The following is a 14,246-nucleotide window of genomic DNA, read 5'->3' as shown; positions in this document are numbered from 1 at the left end:
CAGCCTTGGTTGCCCTGATGGATGGCCTGTGTCAGGAGAGGGAGAGGGGGAATGTGATCCTGTTACTATTGCTCGATCACTCAACAGCTTTTGGTACCATGGTATCCTCCTGGACTCGAGTCCTGGGATGGGTATCAGAGCCACTATACTGCAGTGGCTCCGTTCCTACCTGTGTGGTTGAGTCCAGAGAGTAGCAGTGGAGGAGTGCCCTTGGACTCCCTGGCACCTGTGCTATTGGGCTCTACAAGGCACTATTTAAGATCTGTATAAAGCCATTGAGAGCGGTCATTAGGTTGAGTATGCTGATGACACACAGTTCTACATCTCCATAACATCAGAGTTGGGGGCGTCAGTGCAAGCTCTGGACCAGTCAGTGCCATCATGTAGCTATGGACCGGATGAGGGCCAGTAAAGGAGCAGGTCCGTAGCTTAAGGGTACTCCTGGATTCATCTTTGTCACTAGAGGCCCACGTATGTGGCTAGGAGTGTCTTTGACCAGCTTTTTTCTGGTTCGTCAGCTATGGCCATTCCTGGACAAGGATAGCCTGACCTCTGTAGTCCATGCGTTGGCAACCTCAGGGCTAGATTACTGCAATGCACATTATGTGGGGCTGTGCTTGGCCCTGGTTTGGAAGCTTCAGCTGGTGCAGAACGTGGCGGCCAGACTGCTGATGGGGCTGCATGACTGACAACATGTGACCCCAGTATTAAAACATCTGGACTGGCTGCTCATCCACTACCAGGTGTAAGATATTAATTTACAAAGCCCTGAACAACTTCGGTCCCGGGTATCTTAGGGACCGCCTGAACCCTTCTATCGCAGCCTGGTCACTGAGATGATCTGCAGGAGCAGCTCTGGTCATCCCCTGAGTTGGCGAGGCTCATTTAACATCGACACGAAATCGAGCCTTCAGTGTCATGGGCCCACTTCTCTGGGATCCTCTGCCAACAGAGATTCAGCAGGCGCCTTCTGCTTTAAACTTTTCAGCGCCTGCTGAAAACCTTTCTGTTCCGCCAGATAGTTTACCTTTGTTTTTAGTGTATTTTGAATGGGTTTTATTGTACAGTTTTTTTACTTGTTGTCAACTGCTTTTATGTTTTAAATGAAATAGCAGTATACAAATATATTTATGAAATAAATAAACAAGCTTAGTTTGAGTCTTGGGAAGGCAGAGGTTTGTGGGTAGGTGATTCCTGGGTGTGAACATAAGCCAGTTGCCTGCTCTGGACAGGGTTGCACTCCCTGTAAAGGACCAGGAGCACATCTTTGGGATGCTCCTGGATACATCTTTGTCTTTAGAGGCCCAAGTGCCATTGGTTGCTTCGAGTGCCTTTAGCTGACTTTATCACCTATGGCTGTATATAGATGAGAATAGCTTTACCGCTGTAGTCATGCATTGGTAATCTCAAGACTGAATTACTGCAATGTGCTCTATGTGGGGCTGCCCTTGGGCCTGGTCCACATGCTCCAGCTGGTGCAGGATGCAGTGGCTAGATTGCTGGGCAGATGAACCTCTGCTAGATCCTTCACACTGGCTGCCCGTATGCTATCCGGCCAGGTTCCCAGCCCAATTACTGAGACCATCCGAAGGAGCACGGTTACCATTGGGTGCCTCCCATGTTGCAGAGGCCCGACTGGCCTCAACCAGATGCCAGGCACTTAGTGTCGCTGGTCCCATGCTGTGGAACGCTCTTCTGGCAGAGATTTGGCAAGCTCCCTTGCTTTTGACTTTCAGGAGTCTCTTGAAGACTTTTTTTATGCTGACAGGCCCTTGCAGTTGCTTAAAATATCTCTGGAGTAGCCAGTCATTTTTAATAATTGTTTTGTATTATTTTAAAATGTGTGTATGTTGTTGTAAGTCACCCTGATGTTTTGCGAGAGGGCAATATATAACTTTTAAATAAATAAATACAAACCCCAAAAGCAATTTAGTACTGGGGACATACTATCATCCCCTGATAGCAGGGTGGTCTTGAGATGGAGAATGAAATTAGAGAGGCATCCAAGGGCGAAAGTGTATAGTACAATTAACCTCACTGGGTAAATACTTGTTCAGATAAACTTCCCATATGTCTTCAACAACTGTGCCCTAGAACTGACCAGAAGAGGGGCAACCCTAGATTTAATCCTAAATTTTGCTCAAGACCTGGTGTGAAACATAAGTGTTGCTGAGCCATTTGGGAACAGTGACCCTAGTGTTGACATATATGTCAGTGGGCAACTGCTGAGAAAGTCCAATGCAGTCACATTTGACTTCAAAAGAGGAAACTTCCCAAAAATGAGGGGGCTAGTAGAAAAAGAAGTTGGAAAGTCAAGGGCATCATATCTCCAGAATGCTTGGGTTTGTTCAAAACCACAATAGCAGACAGCTCAGTTAGAAGATACATACTGCCAAACAGGAAAGGCACCGCTGGGCCGGGAGGTGGGATCAATGAACAAAGTGAAGGAAGCTATTGGAGGTATGACCATCTTATTTCAGGTTATACTTTATATTTTATGTAAAAGATTCCTGCACCATTTTCTAGGCAACTGCCTCCCAAAGCAGTTTACAAATAGAATAGATGTAAATCTATAAAAATCAGCAATAAAAATAGATAGAATACCTGTTACATCCAAAATTGACTGACCAACAGGTCAGTAACAAAGCAGCCCATCAACTCCCACCGGCATCCAACTTCACTGATTAGTCCCCAAAGGCATAAGAAGTGTTTCCTTAAGGCCTTGTATGAAGCTAGCAAAGCGAGAGGGCTTGCCTATTCCCCACTGGGATGGCGTTCTATAATTGGAGGGGGGACCACAGAAAATGAAAGTCTTGCTCACAAAGAGAACCAAAAAATACCACTAACTTTTTTTTTGGGGGGGGGAGACCCGACGGCAATCAAAACAATAAGGTATGTCAAGAATAGATTTGAGGAGCATATCGCTGAAATTATTAGGACTAGTAATAAAACATTATTTAAATAAATGAGAACCAGGAAACTGGTCAGAAGGGTGGCTGGATTGTCAACGTGACAATGGAATTGATTAGAGTGTTGGACTACAACCTGGGAGACCAGGGTTCGAATCCCTACACAGCCATGAAGCTCACTGGGTGACCTTGGGCCAGTCACTGCCTCTCCGCCTCAGAGGAAGGCAATGGTAAACCCCCTCTGAATACTGCTTACCATGAAAACCCTATTCAGAGGGTCACTGTAAATTGGGATCGACTTGAAGGCAGTCCCTTTCCATTTTTTCAAAGGAAGATGAGACCACAGAGACACTGGGATGAATTCTTGGCATGTGACTAGGGGGTGATCCAGTAGACGCTGCGTACTTAAAAAAAAAATTGATAAGCTCCTCACCAAAGACTCTTAAGTAAATTTAGCAGCCCATGGGATAATTGAAGCCCTCTTATAGATCAGAAAGTAAATTGACAGTTCTCACCCTGGAGGGATGTAAGAAGTGGGGGCTGGGCATGGATCAGTATTGGAGCCTGTGTGCTTTAACATTCATTAATTGCCTTGAGTTAGGGATGAGCAGTGAGGGAGCCAAATTTGCTGATGATACCAAATTATTCAAGGTGATTAAAACAAAAAGTTTGTGAGGAGCTCACCTCTCCAAATTGGATGAATGGCCAGTCAAATGGCAAATGAAATGTAAAGTGATGTGCATTGGGAGCAGTAAAATAAAATAAATCTAATTTCTCACATAAGCTGTTTGGGTCTGAACTGGCAGTGAGTAACCAGTAGTGAGAGCTTGGGGTTGTAGTGAATGGCTTGATAAAAAATGTTGACCAAATGAAGAAGGTGAATTCCATGTTGGAAAGGGATTGAAAATAAAGCTGCCAGTACCCTAATGCCTTTATGCAGACCTATGGCGTGCCCACTTTTGGAATACAGAGTCCAGTTCAGGCTGCTGGGCCTCAAAATAATGTTGATCTGGAGAAGTTTTAGAAAAGGGCAACTGAAAGGATCAAGGGACTGGAGCAACTTCCCTATGAGGAAGGATTACAACTGGGGCTTTTTGGTCGATGGTGGGAGAAGTCTTTTTCCGCCTCTCATCATAATGCTGGGACTCCTGGGGATCATCCAGTGCAGCTGAATGTTGGAAGATTCAAGACAGACCAAGCGGAGCACTTCTTCACACAGAGCACAGTTAAACTGTGGAATTCCCTCCCACAAGGTGCGGTGATGGCTTTATAAGGGAAGTAGATAAACTCCTAGAGGACAGTGCTATCAGTGGCTGCTAGTTACAATGGGATGTACACTACCTCCATAGTACATGTTCATCCATGGGAGGTGGTAGGCCTCTAAGCACCGTTTGCTGTGTGATAACAGCAGGAGAGGGCTGTGGCACTGATGTTCTGCTTGCGGGGTTCTCCTGTGCATTGTGGGAAATAGGATGCCCGACTAGATGGGCCTCTTTTGATCTGATCCAGCTGCAGAGCTCTTCCGTTCTTATGAACGAAAGGCTATGCTTAGCTGTTGTCACAAAGAGGGCAGCTGAGGACTGCCTTGTATGCCACTTTCCTTTGGAGCAAAACAACTGCTATTCTCTGCAATTTGGTGGGGGCTGTTGCATAATGACCTCTGTCGGGAGAAAGACAGAGGGGGTGTAACTCTGTTGGTTCTCCTTGATCTCTCAGCGGCTTTTGATACCATCGACCATGGTATCCTTCTGGGGCGACTTGCGGATTTAGGAGTTGGAGGCTCTGCTTGGCAGTGGCTGTGCTCCTACCTCGACAATCGTCTCCAGAAGCTGGTGCTTGGGGAGCATTACTTGAGTCCCTGGGTACTCCAATATGGGGTCCCGCAGGGCTCAGTTTTGTCCCCCATGCTCTTTAATATCTATATGAAGCCGCTGGGCGAGGTCATTAGGAGATTTGGAGTGCGTTTCCAGCAATATGCTGATGACACGCAGCTCTACTTCTCCTTTTCATCTTCTTCAGGTGAGGCGGTTAATGTACTAAACAGCTGCCTGGCCGTGATAATGGACTGGATGAGAGCTAATAAACTGAGACTCAATCCTGACAAGACTGAGATGCTGTTGGTGGGGGGGCTCTCTGCCCAGATGGGTGATGTCCGACCTGCCCTAGATGGGGTTACACTCCCCCTAAAGGAGCAGGTCCGTAGTTTGGGGGTCTTATTAGATCCGCTCCTGTCACTGGAGGCTCAAGTAGCCTCGGTGGCACGGAATGTGTTCTACCAGCTTCGGCTGGTAGCCCAACTACGACCCTATCTGGACAGGGAGAACCTCGCCACAGTTATCCATGCTCTGGTAACCTCTAGATTGGACTACTGTAATGCACTCTACGTGGGGTTACCTTTGAAGACGGTTCGGAAACTTCAGCTGGTGCAGAATGCTGCGGCCAGAGTTCTTACTTGGACTAAAAAATCTGATCATATAACACCTGTCCTGGCCCAGCTGCACTGGCTACCAGTATGTTTCCGGGCCAGATTTAAAGTGTTGGTTCTTACCTATAAAGCCCTTAACGGCATCGGACCGCAATACCTGGCGGAACGCCTCCCCCGCTATGTACCTACCCGGTCACTGCGCTCGACGTCGAAGGCCCTTCTCCGGGTTCCAACGCATAGGGAGGCCCGGAGAGCAATAACTAGACCTAGGGCCTTCTCAGTGGTGGCCCCCGAATTATGGAACGCCCTCCCTGACGAGATACACCTGGCGCCTTCTTTGTTATCTTTTCGGCGCCAGGTAAAGCAGGCATTTTAAATTTAATTTTCATTTATTTTAATTTTAATCTTTTGTCTTAATTTTGTTTTTAAAAATGTTTTCTATTGTATTGTACTCATACCCACATGTATTTTAATCTGTTTTTACCCTGTTGTACACCGCCCTGAGAGCTTGTTGCTATAGGGCGGTCTAAAAATGTAATTAAATAAATAAATAAATAAATAATCTAAATGTCCACCAAGGAGTTCTGTTTGATTCTCAGCCTCTGGGAATTTTGTTGAAATTCAGCCTGTGAGACATTCAGAAAGATTGGTGGAAATGTTCCATGTTTCTAGCTATACATAACTCTATTCTCCTCCTCCTCTCCCTCCCTGGGCATGGCACAAAGGAGCGCATCAGAGCTGCCATAATTAGAGAAACAGATTTTGCTGACCACACTGGTATCATTTTTCTCCCTCCCCAAGCCAGGAGGTCTGTGGCATTGGCTGTGGCTCCGTCCAGTCTGACAGGAATGAGAGACTTAAAAAAAAAATCCGGCAGAGACTATTGAGTTTGGATTGCGGAGGTTGCAAAGGGGTTACAGAGAGTTTAGTTGGCATTTGCCCTACAATTACAGCCATTTTGGAAAACCCAAATGTATTTACATTCATCAGTGATGCACATGTTATGGTGATTGTGTGGAATTAGATGTTAGACTCCACAGCATGAGGAATGGGATTGTTCTTGCTGTATGGTTGGAAAGCTGTGTGCCAATTATTTATAACACAGGTATTGGAATTCCCTTGACTGTGGGGCTGGAGTGGGGTCGGGGCGTTAGCACTGAAAAGGGCAATGCAGGAGGCAAGCAACTGGTGATCTGTGGGGAGGTGTTGTGGGCCTTATTTTATTTATTTATTTATTATTTCAATTTATATACCGCCCTTAGCAGAATAGCTCTCAGGGCGGTGAACAAACAAGATAAAATACAATATATCATAGTAAAAAATCACAAAAACATGTACAAACAAACAACAGAAAGCACAACAAAAACGAAATACAACACAAATTAAGAAGGATACATGTTAAAAGTAGAAAGATTAAGAAAATTAAAAGATTAAAATGCCTGGGAGCATAAAAAGGTCTTTACCTGGCGCCGGAAAGATGGAAGTGTAGGCGCCAGGCGTACCTCTTCGGGGAGGCTGTTCCACAACTCAGGGGCCACCACAGAAAAGGCCCTAGATCTAGTAACCACCCTCCGGGCTTCCCGATGAGCTGGTACCCGGAGGAGGGCCTTAGATTCTGAACGAAGTGAACGGGTAGGTTCATAGCGAGAGAGGCGTTCCACAAGGTATTGGGGTCCCACGCCGTGTAAGGCTTTATAGGTCAAAACCAGCACCTTCAGCCTCCTTAGCTGTTATAGATGGAGGCAGTTATTTATCCCCCTCCTTTGTTTGTTGGGATAAATATTCCCAGGTGAGAAACTGACCACCATCCATTCTCAGTTAAGTTTGGCACTTGACCAGGCCTTTCACTGTGCTAATAATGGTATTAGTCTTAGTAGTATTTTTTCTCTCTGTCTTTTAGCCTCCAAGGGACCCCACAGCAGAGTACAAACATCATTTTAAAAGCAATCAATAAAAATCTATTTAAAAACAAGCAGCAAAAAAGAAAAAGGACAGAATCAGCAACTCAGCAATGTCATACAATTGGGGTATCAAACCAACTTTAAGGCACAGCAAAATGAAAAGGTCTTAATATTCTCTGGAATGCCAGCAAACAGGGAAGACAGTCAGGCCCACTAGGTGAGGAAGTTCCATGAGCTGGGTGCCACAACCAAAAAGGCCTCGCGTATGCCCTCACCAGCCGCACTTCTGGTGGTGTTGGGACCCAAGAACTGGACCTCCCTCTGCAGAAGAGAGCAGGGCGGAGAGTAGTGAAGGTGATGGAGGTATTGGCAGGAAGGTAAGGATTTGATGACCCCAGGTTATTCTGGATGGGGAAGAGTTCCAAAAGGATACCTGCGAACGGGGTTAATGGGAAACGCAGTGACAAATGGAGTTCAATATAAGCAAGTGTGGATCAATGCACATTGAGGGGGGAAACCCCCCACCCTTAATTTTACATATGCACTGATGGGGGTCTGAACTGGAAAGAGATCCTGGAGTCATGAAAACATGGCATGTAGTGAAGAAGGCTGAATGCGTGCTGTGAAGGGATCCTTAGAAAAAGGTACTGGAAATAAAACTGCCGGTATTGTCATACCTTCGGCCCTCCCTCAGCTGTCACCTGGTGGCAGCCTTTCCATCGGGCTGTCTGAACTCTTTCTGTCCCAGCTGGTTGTTATCAGGACTGTAACTTTAAAAATGGGCACCTGGCCTTGATTGTTTCCTCCTCCACCCTCCCAGTCCCTTTTTCCTTGTGTGCTGTATGTTTCAGATTGTAAGCCTTGAGGGCAAGCCGCTCTGAGAGCCTTTCCAGCTATAAATATATTAAATTAAATAAATAATGCCTTTCTCCAAATCTGTGGTGCAGCCACACTTGAAACACTGTGTACAATCCTGGCAATCACATCTAAAAAGGAGTATTGTGGGAAAAGTGCAGAAAAGAGCAACCAAAATGGGTCTGAAGCAACTCCCCTGTGAGGAAAGCTTACACGGTCGAGGTATATACAATTCCGCGTGGTTTGGAGATGGAAGTTCCTCCCCCCCCCCCCCGGCCACTCCTAATTCTAGAAGGGGGGCGTTACTCAGTGAAATTGATTGAAAGAAGATTCAGGATGGACAGAAGGAAGAGCTGCTTCACGCAATGCATAATGAATGTGTGGAAATTGCTTGTCACAAGATGTGATGATGACCTGCAGCTTGGATGGCTTTAACAGAGGAATTAGGCAAATGCATGTAGGTTGACACATGCCTGCCAGTTGTGATGGCTGTCGGCTTCCTCCCAGGTTCAGAGGCCACAGGCCAGTAGCTGGCACATGCCAGCAGGAGAGGGCTATCGCCTTTCTCCTGACCTCCTCCTGGGCTTCCCAGAGAGAGAGCATCTCTATGACTGTGGAACGCCTTTGGTCTGATCCGTCAGGCCTGTTTTTAGCCCCAGGTTCTGGGCATCTCAGACACCTGGGATTTTTCTGTCCTTGGGCTTATTTTCGAGGTGCAGTTAAATGCACACGCACACTCTTCCCCACTATGCATCTGCACCATGCCCCATGATTTTCTCTGCATGCTGAGGCAACTGGTGTACATCCTTCATGTACTCCGCTTGAGCTGATTTTGAAGGCAAACATAAAAGGACTGCTGAGGGCTTCTCTTCAACGTGGCTAACTGCTCTAGTCACTCTGTAGCCAGTTGCAGAGGCAGCCTTTGTACTTTTGGCCCGTTAGCATGGGTTGGAAGCTGGACATTGTTGGACTCCAGTTCCCAGCAGCCCTGGCTGGCGGTCAGTGACAGCGATGGGAGTTGAGGTCCAACAGCACCCGGAGACCCAAGTAGACTCCTCTCCCCCCAGGCCTATAGGGTTATGTAGGGCTTGAAAGGGGGGTCGTGCCCAAGCTGAGTACTCAAATGAGCTTGGGGAAGGGAAGGCCTTCCTGGTGGCACCTTTGGAGCCCTCTTGCCCTGCAATTCCTGTGAAGCTGCAGTGTCTGCTCTCAGGGCCGGTGCCAGAGGGTGGCCAGGTCAGGTCCTGGCTGAGGGTCCCTGAAGGGCCCCTCCTTAGGTGGGTGGGTAGCACTCCCTTCCGCGATCCACACTGAACCAAAACTGCTTCAGACCTAGGCCTGGGTAAACTTTCTCCAGTCCCTAGGAATGAGTTTGTTACCATTTTACTTTGTTTTTTACATGCCAGGATTGAAGCTCTGAGCATCTGCAATTTTTCTAGGCCTGCTGGCAGAGATCCACGCCCTCCACAAACCTGGGGGGGGGGGCTCTCTGAGCCCTTGGTGGTCAGGTGCAGAACCAGAAAAGCAAAGGGGAACCTGAGCAGAGGCAAACTTTCAGATGACTGTGGGTGACTTTTGGTGATGATGATGAAGTCTTATTGTTCAGAGCTATAGGCTACCACAATTAAACAAATGTAAAAGGAAGATACAAAATACATATTAAAAAATAGATCATACTGGAATAAAACACAGTTCGACAACATAGAGTGGAAGAGGAATGGTACAGTTCAAATAAAATTTCCTCTCGTGAGAGGGAGATACCCTGACCCACCCCATGTCTTAGTGTATAGATACTACGGTCAGAATAGCGTAGAGGAACATCCCACTCATCCCACAAGGTGTTTTAGGTAACTAACTCTTACTTTACCTGCAGCTAGAGCAAATTTTGCCACCTGAGTAGTTATAAATGTGTCCTTGCCTGCTAACAGGACGCATATCTGCTCCAGGGGAGGTCTATTTGACAAGGAGCGAAGGATGCAGGAAAGAAATTTTAATCTTGGGGACTTATATAGGGGACAACTTAGTAGGTAATGTATAATGTCCCCAACTTCATCAGATTGACAGATACAAAGTCTTTGTTGGGTTGGAATGTTAGAAAACCTCCCCTCCAGAAAAGCAGAGGGCATAGTCTGAAGTCGTAAAGCTGTGAATGATTTTCTCAGGGGTGTCACTGTTAGAAATGTTAAGTATTGCTCCATGCCAAATGTTGTTTTATATAGTGGTACCAAATAGAATATGACATTTGGGTAACTGAAAAAAGGTCCCACCGTTTAGTATAAAGATAAATTCTGCCTTTGAACAGCTGTTTAACTCTAACAGAAGTAAAGGTAGGTAAAACTTCTGTGCTAATCCCATAAGCAGACAGAGCAGCTTTGGGCTGGAGTTTGCAGTTGTTCTAGAAAACATTTCTTTGGCAGGCACGAATCATTGGGTGACTTTTATTTCAGGATCTTCCCGTCATTTGCTGCCCTCACAGGGCTGGCAAGACACATTTGTTGGCCTCCCGAGGAGATTCGAAGGATGCCTGGAGCCCCCTCGCCCACTTGGGTGCGTTCCTTGGCACCACTGCCTCCTGCTGAGGCTGGTTGCAGAGCTGCTGCTGCTGCCCTTAGAGGAAGGGAGGAGGGGAGGGGCCCCCCACGAGCACCATGGCACCTCTCTCTCTGGGGCAGCAAAGCTGCAGGAAAGCCACTGCTGGAGAAGGAGGGAGGGTCAATTAATCTTTCTCTTGCTTTTGGAGGGCCCAAGGGCAGCTGCCCCCCCAGCAGTGGCGGCAGGAGGAGGGAGCAAGACTGACCCTCCTTAGGGGAAGCGGGGGAGTGAGCCCCCTCCCCCTCCAGACACCCACACCTTCATGAGCTGCCTGAGCTTGCGGGGGTGGGGTCATTGGCTGCCTGTGGGTCGCAGCAGTACAAGGTACTTTGGAAACCCACCACCAGCCTTGGCTTGCTGTTGGTTTACATGCACAGAACCCTGGAGAAGGTGGTGTTTTGTAAGGAAAGGAACCAGGAAAGCCCATCAGACACTTTTCAAGTCTTGTCTGCACTTTGTAGCTTCATGTCTGTGACCTTTTTCCTTTCTCTGCCACTCCAGCTTCTCTCCTCTAAAAACAAAACAACCTTCTTTATTTCCTATAATTTGGAAACAAAATGCCTTGCAGTGCCGAAGTGTGCCTGGCACGGGCTGTGAGGCTTTTATGCTTCAGACTCTTGAAGGGGCTTCTGTATTTCCTTGCTGGTTGTGCTGGGGGAGGGGGAGCAGGCCCTCACCCACATGGGAGAGAGTCTTGGGGGCACCAGTGAGCCTGCTTTGCTGTGCCCCCCTTCCCTTCTCCTCTCCACTTAGTCCCATCCTTGGATCTGATTCTTGGGCACCTGACTGTGTGCTGCAACATGGGGAGGTGGGGGTAGGTTGTGTGACTCGAGGACTTGGTTGGGGATTTGAACCCTGCTGTCTCCAGTCCATGCCTGATGCTCCATCTAGTTAGCCTTTGCCTGGAGCATCTTTGCCTCACTATGCCTCTGCTGCCGGCCAACGCTCTCCTCCCCTGTGCGCCACCCCTGCAAGCGTCTGTTGCACTGAGAAGAGATGTTGTGGCACCTCTGGTGTTCTGTACAGCCAGTGGCAAAGATCCATCTTTTGGCAGCTTTGATCTGTTCACACAATCGTGACTCTTTTTAAAATTTCTGTCTCTCCTTGCAGCCACATCCAACGGGTCTCTGGAGGGCTTGGAGAACAGAGAAGGCGGGGTCTGCCAGACACGCTCCATGAAGATCATCATGAAAGTGGGCCAGGGTGAGTCTCCAATCCCACATTCTCTGGGCCTTAGTAGGGCAGGGCAGGGCAGGGTGGGGTGGGGCGGGGCTTGGAACCGGCTGTGGGAAGCTGAGGAGAAGTGCCGGTTTGCAGCTACAAAGAAGCAGGGAATTTCTCGGTGCTTAAAGAGAGAGGTGGGGCAGGCAGCAGCGCCGTGAATTCTTTCTGCTGCAGCAGCTCTGTTTTAACTGTGGGAAATCCTATGGGGAGCCCCGCCTGGGTTTGGCCTTTTCAGAATACCTGGGAGTCTGCAGGAAGCCTCCCGTTCATCAGCGTTATGTTGTTGTTGTTGAGATTGATTGCCTGCCCTTCATCCAAAGGTTCTGGGGCAGGCCACAACCGTTTTAAAATACACCATTAAAAACAGTTGAAAACAACCTAAAATCTCATCACAAAAAATAGGGTGGGTCCTATAATATACGCCTCGGGTGTCAAAGGCCAGGGTAAAGAGGTGCACCTTCAGCATTCGCTGAAATCTGTGCAGCGAAGTTGCCAGACGCACCTCAGTGGGGAGGGGGTTGCACAGTTTAGGGGCTGCCACAGAGAAGGCCCTGTCCCAGGCTGACTGACACACACTCACACACAACAAGAATACCCCAAAAAATTAAAAATGTCAATAAATTGTCAGTAAAAATGTAGTAGTAATAATAATGACAGTGATGTAATAATTGGCACCCAGTAAAGCTCCAGAAGTGTGGGAAGTCAAGGGCACCGGCAAGAAATTTATGACACACAAAACAAAGGGCTCTTCACACAATGTGGTGATTTCCACGGATTTACATGACTTTAAAAAGGGGTGAGACTAATTCATGGACAATTAGTATGTCCAATTTTTTCTGACCAGGATGGCTATATAGAATCTCTTTACATTCAGAGGCAGAGTTATCCCCTCTAATGGTTGAGTTTGCTATCAGTTTTGAAGTGAAATGGAGCCAACACAACTAAGGCCACAGTTTCAGGGATTCCCTAGATAGGCATGTAGTACGGTTTATTTTATTTTAAATATATAGAGTGGTATTCCGTGGTAGTCCTACTCAGAGTAGACCCACTGAAGTTAAAAGCTATTACTGACTTGTTCATTTCAATGGGTCTACTCTGAGTAGGACTTAGTTAAATATAACCCATATACTTCACAACAGCAGGGGTCCTAAAGCAGTTTTCAGTATTTGAAAGGCAGCGCACGGTAGCATAGTAATAAAAAAATGCAATTAATAACAGAAAGTTTAAAAGAAAGAGGAACAAAATAAGCCACAACAGCAGAGGTCTAATTTGCATAAGCCAAAGGCCTGGCAAAATGGCTAGTGCCTTGACTGCTCACCTGCAGACCAAGGGAGAGATTTGCCACCTGGCCCTCCCAAGGGTCCACTGCTCCCAAGTGTCCAGCACTTTGGGTCCACTACTGAGAAGGCCCTGTTGCCAACTGAGCCTCTGACGGCAGAAGGGGAAGAGTAAGGCCTCTAGCGATGGATGGGCCAGACAGGCAAGAAAGGTGACCTTTTGAAAAACATGGTCCCAAGTCATCTAGGGCGTTTTTGTTTTGCATGTGTATATATATATATATATACCCATATACAAACAAGTTAAAAACAGCAGTAAAAAGGTAATAAAATAAAAGGCACCCTTAAAACAAACTCCAATTTAAAATCAGAAACAAAAAGCAGATAATAGTAATTTCAAAATTTCAAAAGACCAGCATTTTGAATTGGGGTGCGAGATGGACTGGGAGCTGGTGAAGGTGAGAAAGTAGTCGCAGAATATATGCAGAACACCGAGCCCCAGTCATCATCCTTGCCGTCATGGTCTGTGCCAGCTGAAGTTTCCAAGCCATTTTCAGAGGCAGTTGCACGTACAACCCACTGCAGCCAGCCAGGACATGAGTCCCTGAAGCCATCCCCTCTCTGCACAGGAAGGGGTATCTGTGGCATGCCAGCCCCAGCTGGCAAAGGTTCCTCCAGCCTCCTTGTGCAGCCAGCGGCAATGCTGAGTCAGTGAGCACTCCCAAACTAGGCACCTGGCCCTTTGGGAGAGTGCAAGCCACTCCTGAGCCAGGTGAGCAATACCTTTAACTGTGCCTGGAAGCCAGCTCAGAAGTACATGTGCTTATAAATTACAGGATTTTTTAAAAATAAAAATAAATCAGTGCGACAGGGATTTATGAGCTTCCCGACTTGCAAAGCATTGGAGGCACTTGAGTCAAGAGAGGAGTCGGGAGAACTCTGAATGTGTCCGTTAGGAATTTTGAGACCCAGAATGTTAGGATGTCCACGAAAAAACAAAAGGGAAATGGAGAGAGCGTGGGGACTGACTTGCTCAAACCCTGACAGCTTATAAGAGGCATTC

The 14,246-nt window shown here is 47.3% G+C and overlaps 1 protein-coding gene across 3 annotated transcripts in view; it reads left to right on the top strand.

The window, feature by feature from the left end:
* The window catches only part of EFNB1 (ephrin B1), a 130,996-nt gene that overhangs the window by 103,467 nt on the left and 13,283 nt on the right, over window positions 1-14,246 (top strand). For all 3 annotated transcript variants that reach the window (XM_061598330.1, XM_061598331.1, XM_061598332.1), the window contains one exon: window positions 11,793-11,885. In XM_061598330.1, coding sequence (XP_061454314.1) covers window positions 11,793-11,885 — 93 coding nt within the window. The remainder of the gene's footprint in view (window positions 1-11,792; window positions 11,886-14,246) is intronic.

This window comes from Rhineura floridana, chromosome 16 (genome assembly GCF_030035675.1).
Source record: "Rhineura floridana isolate rRhiFlo1 chromosome 16, rRhiFlo1.hap2, whole genome shotgun sequence".
Lineage (NCBI taxonomy): Eukaryota > Metazoa > Chordata > Lepidosauria > Squamata > Rhineuridae > Rhineura > Rhineura floridana.
Note: the sequence above shows the minus strand (reverse complement) of the source record. Positions and strands in the feature narration are given on the sequence as shown.